Source organism: Rhinolophus ferrumequinum, chromosome 7 (assembly GCF_004115265.2).
Source record: "Rhinolophus ferrumequinum isolate MPI-CBG mRhiFer1 chromosome 7, mRhiFer1_v1.p, whole genome shotgun sequence".
NCBI classification, from domain to species: Eukaryota; Metazoa; Chordata; class Mammalia; order Chiroptera; family Rhinolophidae; genus Rhinolophus; species Rhinolophus ferrumequinum.
Window position 1 is genome coordinate 34,978,308 of NC_046290.1, and position 15,554 is coordinate 34,993,861.

General features: G+C 40.3%; 1 protein-coding gene across 1 annotated transcript in view; it reads right to left on the reverse strand.

The window, feature by feature from the left end:
• ANKRD55 (ankyrin repeat domain 55) overlaps positions 1–15,554 on the reverse strand; it is a 90,505-nt gene that overhangs the window by 56,110 nt on the left and 18,841 nt on the right. Inside the window, exon 3 of the mRNA XM_033110737.1 lies at positions 3,661–3,783. Within this exon, the coding sequence (XP_032966628.1) occupies positions 3,661–3,783 (123 nt within the window). The remainder of the gene's footprint in view (positions 1–3,660; positions 3,784–15,554) is intronic.

Below are 15,554 nucleotides of genomic sequence, written 5' to 3' on the forward strand. Positions count from 1 at the left end.
CTGTCTCTTTTTGAGTTCTGTTCCTTTCCATTGATCTGCGTCTAGCCCTCAGCAATACCATTGATTTCTGTAGCTACGTAAGTCTTGAAATTGGGTAGACTGATTTCTCTCACTTCATTCTTTTTCACAATTGTTTGAACTATTTTTAGTGTCTTTGCCTTTTTATATAAATTTTAGATTATCTTGTCTCTCTATCTACAAAAATGTCTTGCTAGGGTTTGATAGCAATTGCATTAAACCTATATGAATTTGGGGAGCTTTGCATGCTTATTATATTGAGTCTTACAATCTGTGAACATGATATGTCTCTCTATTTATTTAGATCTTCTCTAATTTCTTTCATTGGCATTTTATAGTTTTTGGTATACAAGTCCCACACATATTTTGTTATTTTCCTATCTAAGTATTTTTAATTGAGCAACTTTAAACTACAGTTTGGGGAAAAAAAATAAATGGCATTGTGGTTTTCATTTTGGTGTCCATGTGTAGCATATATAAATACAATTTGTTTTTGTGCATTCAATGTATATCCTGTGCCCTTGCTGAACTCACTTAGTAGGAGTGTTTGGTAGATTCCTTAAGATTTTCTATGTCAACAATCAAACCATGAAAAAAGAAACAGCATTTTTTTTTTTCCTTTTCAATGTGTATGCTTCTTATTTCCGTTTCTTGCCTTTACGCACAGGCTAGTACTTCTGGCACTACGCTGAATGAGTGAGAGTGGATACCTTTGCTGTGTTCCTGATCTTAGGGGCAAAGCATTCAGTCTTTCACCATTCAGTAAAAGGGGGTTTTGGCAGATACTCTTTATCAAATGGAGGCAGTTCCCCTCCATTCATTTTTTTGAGAGTGTTTAATGAATGTGTGTTGAATTTTATCAAATGCTTTCTCTGCATTAATTGATATCATCATGTGACCTTTTTCCTTTAGCTGGTTAATATGATGGCTTACATTGATTGATTTTCAAATATTGAACCAGACATACGCCTAGAACAAATTCCACTTGGTCATTGTGTGTAATTTATATGTATATGAAACTGAATTCTATTTGCTAATATTTTGACAAGGATATCTACATCTATATTCAATCTATGTTCATGAGGAGTATTGGTCTGTAGGCTTAGGCTTATTTTTTTGTATCGTCTTTACCTGGTTTTGATAATCAGGGTAATATCAGCTTCATAAACATAGCGGAGAAAACTTTCCTCCTTTTATCTTTTCTGCAAGAGATTATTTAGAATTAAAATTAATTATCATGTAAAAATTTGTAGAAGTCTTTAGTGAAACCATCCAGGCCTGAAGATTTGTTTGTCTGAGACATTTAAAATTAGGAGTTTAATTTCCTTAATAGTTATAGGGCTAGTCCTATTATCTATTTCCTATTGGATGAATTGTGGTTGTTTATCTTTTTTTGAGGAATTAATCCATTTCATCTAAACAGTCAAATTTGTGTGTGTAGTGTTTTTTGTTTTATTTACTTATTATCCTTGAGGTATCTGCAGTGTCTGTAGTGATAGCTTTGGTTTCAGTCCTGATAGTGGTAACTGGTATCTTCTTTCATTTTTCCTTTGTCAGTACTATTGCTAGAAGTTTCTCAATTTTATTGAGCTTTTTAAAGAATCAGTTCCTTTTTTCATTGATTCTTCTATTGTTTTTCTCCTTTCAACATCATTGGTTTCTATTCTTTATTAATTTCTTTCCTTTTGTTTACTTTGGGTTTATTTTACTCTTCATTTTCTGGGTACTTGAGGGGAGAACTTAGATTATTGACGAATACTTTTCCTCTTTTCTAATGAATGTATTTTGTGCCATAAATTTCTCTCTTAGCATTGCTGTAGGTGTGTCCCACAGATTTCTGATATGTTGTATCTTCCTTTCCATTCATAGTCAATACAAGTCAAGATTGAACCCAATCAGTCTCACGGCTCTTACACTTATCACACGAGGGGTGTTTAACCTTTGACTCTCCTCATTTCCACTTCTAGCCCCAAGGCAGATGCCTAAGTAAGTCTGCTCTAAAAACAAACAAATGAACAAACACTACCATGGATACATTAGGGAGCAATCATTCTACTTTACAAAACTCTTTGTTGTCATGATAAGGGAATCCAAAGCTCCTTTTGGGACAGGTCAACTGGTTGAAAACCATTAATGACTTCCCAGAAATAGTGGGATGATAAACCAATGATAGATCTTTTTTTGTAGTCCTATAGTTTCCTAGTCTCTGTTCTTTCTTTCTTTCTTTTTTCTTTTTAAGTGTATTTTCTTTCAGTTGTTCAGATTGGCTCATTTCTGCTGCTGAGCTTATCCACGGAGTTTTAAATTGTGATTATTGTATTTTTTCAGTTCTAAAATTTTCCATTTGGTTCTTCTATATCTGTTATTTCTTTGCTGAGTCTGTGTTTTCATTTTTTTTCAGCATGTTTGTAATTGCTCATTGAAGCATTTTTTTTATGGCTACTTGAAAATCTTTATCAGATAATTCTAACGTCTGTCTTCTCAGTGTTGACATCTACTACTGACTGTATTTTTCATTCAATTTGAAGTCTTCCAAGGTACACGACAAGTGATTTTTCTATTGAAACTCGGACATTTGGTATATTATGTCCTGAGTCGCCTAATCTTACTTAAACCCTCTATTTTATTTGGCTTCCTCTGACACCACTCCAAAGGGGAAGTGAAGGGTGGTGCCATTAGAAGTCCAGGTTCCCCACTTAGCCTTCACTGACATCTGAGGGAGAAGACTCTTCATTACTGCTGGGTGACGGTGAAAGTCCTAATTCTCATACCACAACAGGTAGGGGACGGAGGACCTCATTACCACCAAGTGGAGGTGGAGGTCCAGGCTCCCTCACTTGGTCTTTGCTGGAATGGGTGGGGCTGGGCCCATAATTTTTTTTGGTGGTGCTTGGCTGGAGTACAATCATTGTTGTCTAAAATTTCTCTGTCTTGTCAGGCTGTTCCTGTCCTGGTTCTTGGGCTACAGAGAGCAGGCTTCCGTTGGGAGTATTTTGGTCTGTGCGTGTTGAATTTCTGGATTGCTGGCTCCTTTAGCTCTAAGTCTGGGATATAAAAGGCAAAAGGAAAACCCAAGAAACTCACCAATGTGTCATTCCTTTGGTTCCACAGTGCTAGCCAGTTTGTTATTTTAACTCCACCTTCCAGAATATTCTTATGTTTATTTTACATATGATATCTGGGTTTTTTTCCATTGTATTTAGCAGAAAGACTAGAGAAAAAAGTACATCTATTGCATTTTCCCAGAAGCAGAAGTCCTTGCTCTCTGCCTTAACAATCACACTGTCCCAATATCCATCACTACCAAAAGTCACACTGTCCCATTGTCTATTGCCTTTTCTTTCCATACCCCTTTTCTTGGCCTAATTACTTTAGTCATTCATACAAAGAAGGGGAAAACAAACTCAAACCAAGTGGCTTCATCATAAGAGGTGATGTAAATGAATTTGAAGCTTTGTATCCAAGACCCCCATTTAAAGAAATACCAAGGGACCTGCACACAGCCCCCAGCAGACTACTTCTGACAATCCAGTATCAAAGTGGCCTGTCTGATGTAAGTTTATTAACATTGCTCACTTCTGAATCCCTCTAAAAGGATAGAGCAGAACATTCTGCAGGATTCAAAATGCATCCATTGCTCACCTTCACTGTCACAGCATTCTAGGATGGAAGGGTCTTCCCGAATCACTGCAGTCAGAGCATTGACATCTCCGTTAGATGCCGCCTGATACACCATGGTCAGGTCAACTTCCTCAGATGAATCACCTTCATGAATCAAACAAACATGTTTACTGTGTGGAGCGAATTCACTGAAAGAATAACACCCAAGGCGTCACCCACACAAGTGATTCATGAAAACCTCTCTGCTGAATCCAGGCAGAAGGCTGAATCACCCTCTTCACATGCACTTTCACCACTTCTGAAGAAAGGTGGACTAGTCTGGGCCATATTGTAACGTCATCATTACCACATGGGAAGAAGCGTAAGGCATTAGCTGTCCCCTGAGATTTTGTGATTTCCTCTAGGCATTCAGTCTTCTTGAAATCAGTGAGACCAGATAAGGCAGGGGGGCCTGCATCTTCATTCCAGGTGTCCCTTTTATATCTGAAACACATCACTTTTCCTTTCAATGACTCAGTTTATCTAACTTTGAAAGAGACATTGTACACCTTATTATTCTCTGTCCTCTGGATGTCCTATCCATACATTTTCTGCCCTGCTTTATACCCTGAGGGCCAACCCTTGGTGATTGCATCACCCAGGAGCCCTCCTGCTCTGGCTTGCCCATGAGGCAGTGGCAGGAGACTGGTGGGGAGAAGAGAGAGAAATTGGACATTTCTTCGTCTTCCCTTAGTGGAGTGTCTAGTGGTAGCTGCTTCTCTCCAACCAGGAGGTTCCTCCTCCCAGGAACCAGCTTTCATTGAGTTCCCTTTGGGAACAAACATTATTTTCAACTCTGTATCATCTTTGCATGCAGTTCCTTCACAAAAACTCCTTCACTTGAACCTCTGGGGTTTCATGATTTGGTGTTTCCAGAAGGAACAGAGCTGTATGCAACTCCTTTGAATTTGGTAGCCACCTGTATTATACCTTTGTGCACAATTGAACCAGTAGTACTGCGAAAGGTGACAATAAAAGTGTGGGTCAAATAACCCTAAAGGAGCAGTGGAAGGCCTGGAAGGCAAGTTCTGCTCACAGGGAGATAGGCCCCTACTGAGACGCTGTGCTGAGCCCCTCTACCTATAGGATTTCTCCCATGCACAGCATTATTCAGGGAAAATATGTACGTATAAGTAAAGCTTTTTAAATTGAGTTTTTCTACTAACGTGAGCATCATGCCAGAGGTACTTTAGAGTTCTAATTGATTTTTAGTTGGCAGTGGTCCTAATACTTCGGTTTGGTTTCTCTGTCCCAGTATTTCTGAGAAGTCATTAATGATTTTTTAACAGCTGACCTGTGCCAGGTGGAGCTAGTTATGGAACATCATTCACTTACGACAGTAAAAGTGGATGGTTGCTCTCTAATTTATCCACCATAGGTTTGTTGTTGTTGTTGTTGTTGTTGTTGTTTTTGAAGGGGACTCTCCTGTATATCTGCCCAGGAGTTGGAAGTGGGGGGTGAGGGGTGTCAAGGTCAAATGCCACTTCTGTGGTAAATGCAAGGACTCTGGAGCTGCATCACTTGGGTTCAAATCCAGCTTTGTATTAACCAGCTGTGTGAACTTGGGCCAATTATCCTCTCTGAACCTTAGTGTCCTTGTTGTCTTTCCTTAGATTCTGATGATTATGACAACCATCTATCTCATAAGTTTATTGTAAGGAATAAATGAGTTAATATTTAATCCTCTGTGCTTTTGGAATAAGGCATGACATGTAGTAAATGCTGTATATATTTTGCTACTATTACTGTTTCTTTCTTCTTGTGGGTTTAGAGATCAGTAGAAATCTGAGACATGTAGATTAAAAAGGTCTTTCTTGGATGATGGCTAGATAAAGAATCCATACGTTGCATACAACATTGTCTATTAGAAATCCTCCCATGAGTCTAGACATTTTGTTAAGATTGTTCAGGCATGATATTTTTTGGCACAAGAAACAGAGACCAGACTTGAGAACAAAGATAGACCTGGTGTCTGGTTGTATGACCACATCTGACGCAGCTGGTGGTATCACCTTGGAAGGAAGATCCTGGTGGCGGGCTGAGGAGCTCTGCGTTTATAGCCTGTTTATGTCTTACATGCTATATAACATATATAAACATGTTTATAATGTGTTCATTACTGAGTGCAATAAAATCTATAAGGCACGTTCATCACACTGTTGAGCACATACAACTGAGAGAAAGGATATCATTGCCTGATAGAATTAGGATACCAAAATAATTTGTAAGAAAGATTCTAATAAGATTGTATTTGCTAGAGATAAACATAGGGTAATGTATCTTCCTTAGTCCATAATATACCCAATTGAACTAACTGAAAGATTGTTGAACCTATCGTTCTTGTTGCTCAGCATCCCCTCACCTGGTTGGTGACCTTAACCTGATTATTTTCCAGGGATTACCTCCTCTAACCTTCAATGCCTAGGCTGATTCAGTGGAATTGACTATATCTCTGCTCAGGGGCAGAAGATATGATCTAGAACTAAGCCTTTAACACAAGCATTACCCTGGCCACACAGAGATTAGTTCAGGGATGTGCCCCAATAAGAACACATGAAAGGCAATGACGCTTTGACTGGGGTTGCTGGGAGTAGTACTGAGACAGGTTGGTTAGCATGTCCCTAGGTAGACAGGGAGGTCCCTAGTGGAATAAACAAAGACAGCCATATCCTAAAACTCCAGGTTTTGAAATCACTCCTTCACTCCAGGACAAAATGTAACAATGCCTTGAGATTAATCATAAAAATTTCTTTTGGCCTGACAAACAGAGCAGATCTGATAGATAAGAGTGGGTTATTTTGCTAATTCCTTTAGGATGGGCAAACAGAACAAACCTGGTAACTTCGAACAGTTCCCTTCTTCAAATGGACAAGAGAAGATATAAGAATAGGAGCTTTTGCCCCACGCTGGGCACCCCGATTCGGGACCCCCTCCCGCTCAGGAGCTCTGACCCTTTGCTTTCAATAAACTATCCTCTTTTTAAAGCTCTTTGCCTCTCCTGGGTCAGGTGTTTCCATTCTTCGGTCTCAGGACACAGGTTCCCGGCATGCACTCACTCACTCGAAAGTCCCCTACATCATTTGGGGACTCACAGAGAAATATTTCTACTTCATTTGGGGGCTCATCACAGGATTGAAGGAGAGGTAAATATTATCTGTGCTTTTCTACTTGCCCACCTTGTGGGCCTTCATAATTTTTGTCTCTTTCTCCTGTCACACAAATAGTGGGCCTCCGTCGGCCACTTAAATGCAAATAACACTGGCCGCCACTCTTAAGCCATGGAGGTAAGGCTTTGGGGAAGTGCTGGGATCAATCCCCTCCAGTTGAGCCAGGGAAATGTTGTCCCCAGTCCGACTGTCTTCTCTTGTGAGGAGGAGGCTCCCTCCCCCTTCCTATTACTTTCTTCTATTCCTCCTTCCCACAAGGAGACTGAATACTAGCCTGTGGCCAGGACTGTGGGCCTTTGCAGACAACTGGGGGATCCTGGTCATGGCTAATCTACAGTGGGTCCCAAAGGTCCCTCTGGTCCCTTCCCAGCCCGACTGCCTGTAAGGGTGCCAGCAGGATGACTCCTTTGTCTCTGCTGTTCTTTCATCCTGTCACCGTCTCTCTTCAGCTTTGAAATGCTGGTCTGAGGTCTCTCCCCTGCGAGACCGCCTCAACACTTCCTGCTGGCCTCAAGACATCTTAAGGTCAGAACATGAACCTTTTCCTTTAGAGGACATCCCTTGTCACTCAGGGTAAGATTTACTGGCATTTAATATCCTCATTCCTATTCCCCTATTGGGATCTCCTTCAGGTTTTAAAGCGCAAATGGAAGTGTCCTGGTGTGCACCTCAAATTTCACTGTTGTTTTTGTGATCTTCCCACCTGTTGTAGATTCTTTGATAATTGTTTAGCAGCTCTGGTTCACTGGGGACTCCCCCCTTGGGGCCCCTATTATCTTGCCACTTTCCTTTTTCACCTTTGCTTTTGCCAGCCAACTGGCAAAATTTTCAGAAAAAAGCAGCATATTCCAGACTCACTTTTTCTTAAGGAAGAGGCCCTGTCTAAAGCCTGTGGGCTTCCAATTCCTCTTTCTAATTCCCCTTACTTGTTGGGATTCAAAACCTCCTCCTTCCCCTTTTTGCCTGGACTGTGTGCCTTCCTTACAAGCTTTAAGTATATACTCCCTCCTTAAATATTTTTATATGGAAGGCCACCATTATATTAATCGCGCCACTAATTTTTGTGACGCCCAAAGTAGATGCATATACCCCTGTACCTTAAGGCACCTCATTATCGGCCACAGCCTTTATCGGCCTGTGGGCCAGCACCAAACATTCAGGTGGGGGCACACACCCCCACAGATTTGGGTAGGCAGCCACCAGAGGCACGGACCAGGTAGCCCAGGTAAACACGACTAATCCCTGGCATGCTCCGACACTCGCCCCGGAAACGGTCGTGCGATGTCCATGGCCCACGTTTCTAAGAGACATCTTAGACCAAGTTGTGGGAGATGAATTGCGGAGGGACGCCTTTCTGCTCTTTCTCCTTTTCCGATGGGCAATCAGCCCTCACACGTCTCCACCCCCCTGAATTGCATCCTGAAACACTGGGACAAATTTGCCCCTCAGACTTTGAAGAAGTGGTGCATGGTTTTCTTTTGTTCCGACGTTTGGTCCCAATACACATTGGAAGATGGGAAAAGTTGGCGTTCAGAGGGAAGTATTAATTACAATACTATTGTGCAGCTAGATCTATTTTGCAGACGGGAAGGCAAATGGTCAGAAATTCCATATGTACAGGCCTTTCTCGCCCTGAGGGACAACCCAAACCTCTGTTAAAAAATCTAAAGTTGATCTGGCTCTTTTGACTGTAATTTCTAGCCTCTCTCCTCTACAGGAGTTCCCTTCTAAGGGCACCCCTTCAAAAGAGCCTCCAATGGGACACTTCCCCAAGGAGGCCCCCACAGGAGGCACCCAGTCAGAAGACCGTCCCAAACCCCTATTTCCTAGTCTTCCTCCTGAGCCGGCCCTTGCCCCGGCTCCCTCCCATTGCCCTCCTTATCCAGGACCTCCTGTACAAAAGCTCCCTCAGCTAGGAGGAAATCTCCTTCCCTTACAAGAAATGCCAGGAAAATTTGGGCGTGCCGGAGTTCAAGTCCCTTTCCCACTACAGGACCTTAGACAAATAAAGGGAGACCTAGGGAAGTTTTCAGATGATCCTGATAAATATATAGAAGGCTTCCAGAACCTGACCCAGATCTTTGACCTCTCTTGCAGAGATGTCATGTTAATTTTAAACTAGACTCTCATGAGTTCTGAAAAACAAGCCACCTTGCAAGCTGCCGAAAAGTTTAGAGATGAAGAGTTCTTCATATATAATGAGAACAGGACAGGACCCTGTTCAGGAGCCTTTCCCTACAGGACAACAAGCAGTACCCGCTGCCCATCCACAGTGGGAGCCTGATACAGCCATGGGAATTTGGCAAAGAAAACACTTTCTGGCATGCATTTTAGAAGGATTGAAGAGAACTAGGGCTAAACCCATTAATTATTCAAAGCTATCTACTATTAGCCAACATTCAGAAGAAAAATCCCTCAGCCTTTTTAGAATGGCTCTGGGAAGCCCTAATCAAAGACACTCCTATAGGGCCAAACTCCCCCGGAGGGGAAATTCTTTTAAAGGACAAATTCATAACCCAGGCTGCCCCAGATATATGCAGGAAATTACAAAAATTGGCTATTGGTCCTGAAGGCACCTTGGACCAGTTAACTAAAGGTGGCCAACTCTATCTTTTACAATCAGGACCAGGAGGAAGCTCAAGATAAGGAGAGGAAAATAAGAAAGAAGGCAGACGTACTAGTAGCTGCCTTACAGGGTGCCCGGGGAAAATCTGACTTCCACCAATGTGGACAGTTTGTTCACTGGCGAAGAGAATGCCCACGGCAACCGGAGCCGACCCAGAGACCTCCGTGGCCCTGTCCCATCTTTGGAGGGCATCACTGGAAGTCAGACTGTCCCTGGAGGCCTCCACCCCCGAAGCCAGCCTTGTCTAATCAGACATCCACTGGGGACTGATGGGGCCGGGGCTACTACCAGTGGCTCCCCTGTCCCACCTAGCCTTCAGGACTCCTGAGCTCCAGGTAACCCTAGAAGTGGAAGGAAAATCTATTGATTTCCTTCTAGACACAGAAGCCACATTCTCTGTCCTCCTCTCCAATCCAGGGGCCCTCTCCAATCAATGTGTTACCGTCCATGGAGTAATGGGCAAGCTGGTTACTAAATAGTTTTCTCAGCCCTTAGGTTGTATATGCGGTGACCTACTGTTCTCCCATTAATTTCTAATAATGCCAGAAAGTCCTACCCCACTACTAGGAAGAGACGTTATGACTGAGATGGGAACTATTATTCCTCTAGCTCCTGGAAGTATTCCTAGCTGCCTCCCAGGGACAGAAGCCAACATCAACCCCGATATTTGGGCCATACAGGGGGTAATTGGTCATGCCTTAACAGCCACCCTGGTCCACATTCATCTTAAGGACCCCACTCTATTTCCTTGACAGAAACAATACCCTCTAAAAACCGAGCCACGAAAGGTCGAATACCAATCATTAACAATCTCAAATGTTTACTGCATCCTTTACACGTATTGTCCTAGACTCGGTCCCTCCTTCCTGTCATTACTCACACTGGGCAGTTCTAGGGACAGGAATATTTTGTGTTATCTTCCTGGGCTATATTTTAATTGACCTCTGGACAATTTCTGACATCTAATACATAATGTTTTCCTATCAAGTTTTACTCCTTTTAATGGTGTTTTACAAAGGGACTCCAGAGAGCCCCATACCGTTTCAGAGAAACGAAAATATATAGATTTAGCCAAACTATAATGAATGTATCAGATTTTTGTCTTAAAGGAGGAACCTATGTTGAGCAAAGTTTCAGCTCCTGTCTAGTAGGAGTCTGCTAGACTTCCTTGAATCAGATAAAAAACCACACCATCTTTCGATTTATTAATAAGCCTATATCTTATTCTGACATCTACAATTGGGGACCCATCCCCACCGAAAAGGACATGAGCGTGTTCTATCTCCAGGTTAGAACTGTAATTCCAGTTGATCAATGTGTTATTTTCACAGTTTGCCCCAACCAGTGTTTTAATCTTGCAGTCAGTAACAGCCTAAAATGTAACACTACCACCCCTATGAGTTATGCTAATGCACATGTCAAATTGCTGGCTGAATGCTTTCTCTTTTGTGGAGAGATCGCCTATTCTTATGTCCCAGCTTGCAGCACAGGGAGACCCTGCTCTTTGGGAAGACTGTCTTTTTACCCCAAAAGCTTCATCAGACCAGACATTACAGAGAGCTTACTTCGGATTCCAGCTGTGACAGCAATATACATTTATTCACCCCGGATGAACATGTTTCTTGTCTCTTTTTGTAGTTCCTGCTATAACCATTGCCTTAAATGTAGAAATTAGTCACATAGCTTGCTCAATGGCAAAAGCCCTAAGCACCACCTCACAGGCTATCCATGCCATGGGACAAGAGTTAGGACAGGTCAGAGAAGCAGTTCTTGAGAACAGAGCTGCCATAGATTACCTCCTTCTCAAACACAGTCAAGGAAGTGAGAATTTTAAAGGACTATGTTGTTTCAATCTTTCTGACAATTCTCAGCTCATCGAAAATAAAGTTCAACAAATTCATAACATAGTTTCCACCATTAAACATCGGACAGGATCCTTTGACTTAGATTTATCTATCCTTCCTTACTTCTTGGCTTCTAAGCCTAACAGGACTTAAAGAAGGCTTTCTTACTTTTGTTTTATTCATTGTTGTAGGGATTACCTCCCGCTGCTGCCTATTATCACAATCCATCTCCAGAACTCATTTCCTCATTCAAACTCTACCCATTAGACAAAAAGTCCCCATTCTTCACTCTATGTCACCCCCTGTAAACCAGCATTCTACTTTTTGTCTTTGTGAATTTGATTAATCTAGGTACTTCATATATAAGTGGAATTAACAGTATTTGTGCTTTTGTGACTGGTTTATTTCATTTAGCATAATGTCCTGAATGTCATCCATGTTGCTGCATGTGCTAGAATTTCCTTCTTTTTAAAGTTTGGATAATATCCCATGGTACTATGTATATGCTATGTTTTATTTATCCATTCATCCACTGATGGACACTTGGGTTGTTTCCATTTTTTGGCTATTGTGAATAATGTTGTCACAAACATGGCTATACAAGTATCTCTTTCAGAGTCTGCTTTCAGTTCTTTTTGGGTATACACTTGGAAGTGAAATTGCTGGATCATATGTTTTCCATAGAGGCTGCGCCATTTTATATTCCTACCAACAGTACACAAGGGTTCCAATTTCCCCATGTCCTTACCAACACTTGTTATTTCTTGTTTTTGTTTCATGTATTTCTTTTAATAATAGGGTATGAAGTGATACTAAGGGGTATGAGGTGATAGTTCATGACTTTGATTTGTATTTTCCTATGATTAGTGATGTCAAGCATCTTCTCATGTTCTTGTTGGTCATTTGTATATCTTCTTTGAAGAAATGTCTATTTAAGTCCTTTGCTCATTTTTTAAAAAGCTTTTATTTATTTGTGTTTTTTCCATGACCCATCAGCTCCAAATCAAGTAGTTATTTCAATCTAGTTGTGGAGGGTGCAGCTCACAGTGGCCCATGTGGGGATTGAACCGGCAACCTTGCTGTTAAGAACACCACCGCGCTCTAACCAACTGAGCTAACTGGCCGCCCCCTTTGCTCATTTTTTGATTGGGTTGTTTGGGTTTTGTTTTTGTTTTTGTTTTTGCTGTTGTTGTTGTTAAGTTGTAAGTTGTAAGAATTCTTTATGTATTCTGGATATTAACTCCTTATCAGATATATGATTTGCATATATTTTCTCCTATTCTGTTGGTTGCCTTGTCACTCTGTTGATAGTGTCTTTTGATGCACAATGTAATTTGATGTAATTCAATTTGTCTATTTTTTCTTTTGTTGTGTATAATTTTGTCATCATATTCAAGAAATCATTGCCAAATTCAGTGTCATGAAGCTGTTTCTTCTAAGAGTTTTATAGTTTTAGGTCTTATGCTTAGATCTTTGATCCATTTTGAGTTATTGTTTGTATGTGTGTTAAGGTAAGGGTCTGACTTCATTGTTTTGCCATGTGGCTGTCCAGTTCTTCCAGCACTATTTGTTGAAAGATAATTCTTCCCCACTGAATGGTCTTGGCACCCTTACTGAAAATCAGTTGACCAAAGACATATGAGATTATTTACAGACTCTCCGTTCTATTTCATAGATCTATATTATGCCAGTACTATACTGTTTTGATTACTACAGCTTTGTAGTATATTTTAAAATCAGGAAGTGTGAGACTTCCAACTTTTGTATCATTGTTTGGCTATTTGGGGTCCCTTGAGAGTCCACATGACTAGTAAGACAGATTTTTATATTTTTGGAAAAATGTTATTGAGATTTTGATAGGGATCGTATGGACCCTCCTTGGGTAGTTTTGACATCTCAACAACATTGTCTTCTAATCCATGAAATAAAGGGTGTCTTTCCATTTATTGGTATCTTCTTTAATTTCTTTCAGCAATGCTTTGTAGTGTTCAGTGTACAAGTCTTTCATCTCCTTGGTTAAGTTTATTACTAAGTATTTTATTCTTTTCTATACTATGGTAGAAATGTTTTTCAAAAAGCTTTTAAGGAGACAATTTTATGGTTAAATTGTTCTGTGACACTCCAGCAGTTAAAAATAGTAGGTGAAAGTGACAGACAGAAGAGTATTTTAATTGTTAGAGCATTGTACAAATGTTCTGGGTCACCTCAAGAAGCAGTGAGCTTCCTGTTATTGACGATGGCCAATTTTGGCTCAATGGCCAACAACGAAGTCTATTGCTAAAGGAATTCAGACACAGAGTGAAGCACAGGGTAGGGGGAAAGGAAGATGTGTGAGGCAAAACAGAATGTACTTTAGAGTTCCTTCTAGCCCTGAGATATCATCCTAAACCACAGAGTGATTAGGAAATAGGAAATGAAGGGGCTTCTGTAGAGGTTTTGTAGAAACAGTCAATTTAAATCGCAGTCAGTGCAAATTATTAGGCCTAAACTTGAGACAGTCCAAACAATGTGTGTAGAAATGAGTAAGAAATGTATAAATAACGGTACAAGGAGATGAATGACTGATGGTCCTTATGAAATCTAAAATGGAGGCAAGAAATAAAATTTTCTACCAAAGGTCACAAAAGCATTTAAGACATGCAGAAGATCGACATCAAGAAATAATATGTAAATTCTTCCTTCTCTCCTTATCTATCTATCTATCTATCTATCTATCTATCTATCTATCTATCTGTCGAGTATCTCTAGTATCTCTCTATGTGGTATCATCTGTCATCTATTTTTATCATCTTTCTTTCTTTTCAGCTTAGAAAAGGAGCACAGTTTGAATGGCTCTTGCTTCTTTAACTGTGTGAAAGTTAAACAGATAGACTTACGTATGGGTACATAAAGAGAACTTCCAGAATTCACACAGAGGAAGAGAAACTAAAAGTAGAGAAAATGGAAAAGAGACATAAAGAAATAGGAAGAAAGAAGAATGTGAACAGATGTAGATTATATTTCATAAAATATCATCTATGTATATGTATATATATGAAATATGTAAAAGACTGGAAGAACATGCATCAAAACATCAATAGAGATAACCTCTTGGATATTCTTCAGCACTTTCTTATATTTTCTAAATTCTCTATAATGATTTCATATTTTTTATAGTTCTCAAAGTAAACCAAGTTTTTTCTTAAATAGTGAAAGAGGAGTATCTTACTATCTTTCCATGCATGTGCTACCACTAAAAAGTAGACACAGTCTAGTGAGTCTATAACGGAGAAAACAATCCTTGATATTTGACAAAGTTATGAAAAAAAAAGTATGTATTTTTCTAATTCTGACCTTTATAAATATCTTAATAGATTAAAAAAATAAAATAAGTGTATATTTTAAATTTTTATCTGAAAATTGGAAGGATGGATGTTATTTCCCTTATTTCTCATTGTTAAAAACCTTAAAAGGTTTCTGGGTGTATCATAAATTATCTACCTTATCCCTAAGGCCTAGCTCTTTAATAGCAGGATTTCAGACATATGACAGGCTGCTAGAAACGTTTTTGATTAGATGACCTTCAGAGCTTCTCAGATTTTACACAAACGTGAGCCCCTTTTCTAGAGCTTCACACAGTGACTCTGCCTGGGGATAATTGTGGAATTTCATGAGAAAGCCCTTGGACGCACCAATTACTGGGCTCACTTTGTTGAATCAACGCAGAGGTCAGCTTGGCATTTATTCTCCTTAAGCTGTGACTGTTTTGTGGAAGGGCCAGGTCAATGTAAGGACAGATTGGGTATTGCAGTTTCAAAAGTCCAGACCAGGATGGTCTTGAGAGGCTTTCTTTGGTTCATTCTATTCTGAGGATACTTGGGTGGCTGAACTCACCCTAGCGTCAACAGTGAAGTTTGGATTCATTTTGGGCAACTACAAAGGAGTCTGCAGATCTTCCTTAGATTGTTTCTTGGAGTAGAATTGATTACTTCTGAAGAACTAAAGTTTAATCATTCATCCATTTAATCAACGTCTACCATTGGCAAGTGAAACAGCAGGTTCAAAGTTGTAGAATCTCTGCTCCTAAGAAAGACAAGCCCTAATGGGAAGACTAGTATGTAATTTACAATTGCAATACACCAGGGATATTGTTGCAAGACAGGGAGAATCACTTAAATGAATAGTTTCCTGGGCATTCTCCTAATTCAGATCCCTCTCTCCTCCGGCAGGATTATCCTGGGTACTTTGGGGACAGTAGAG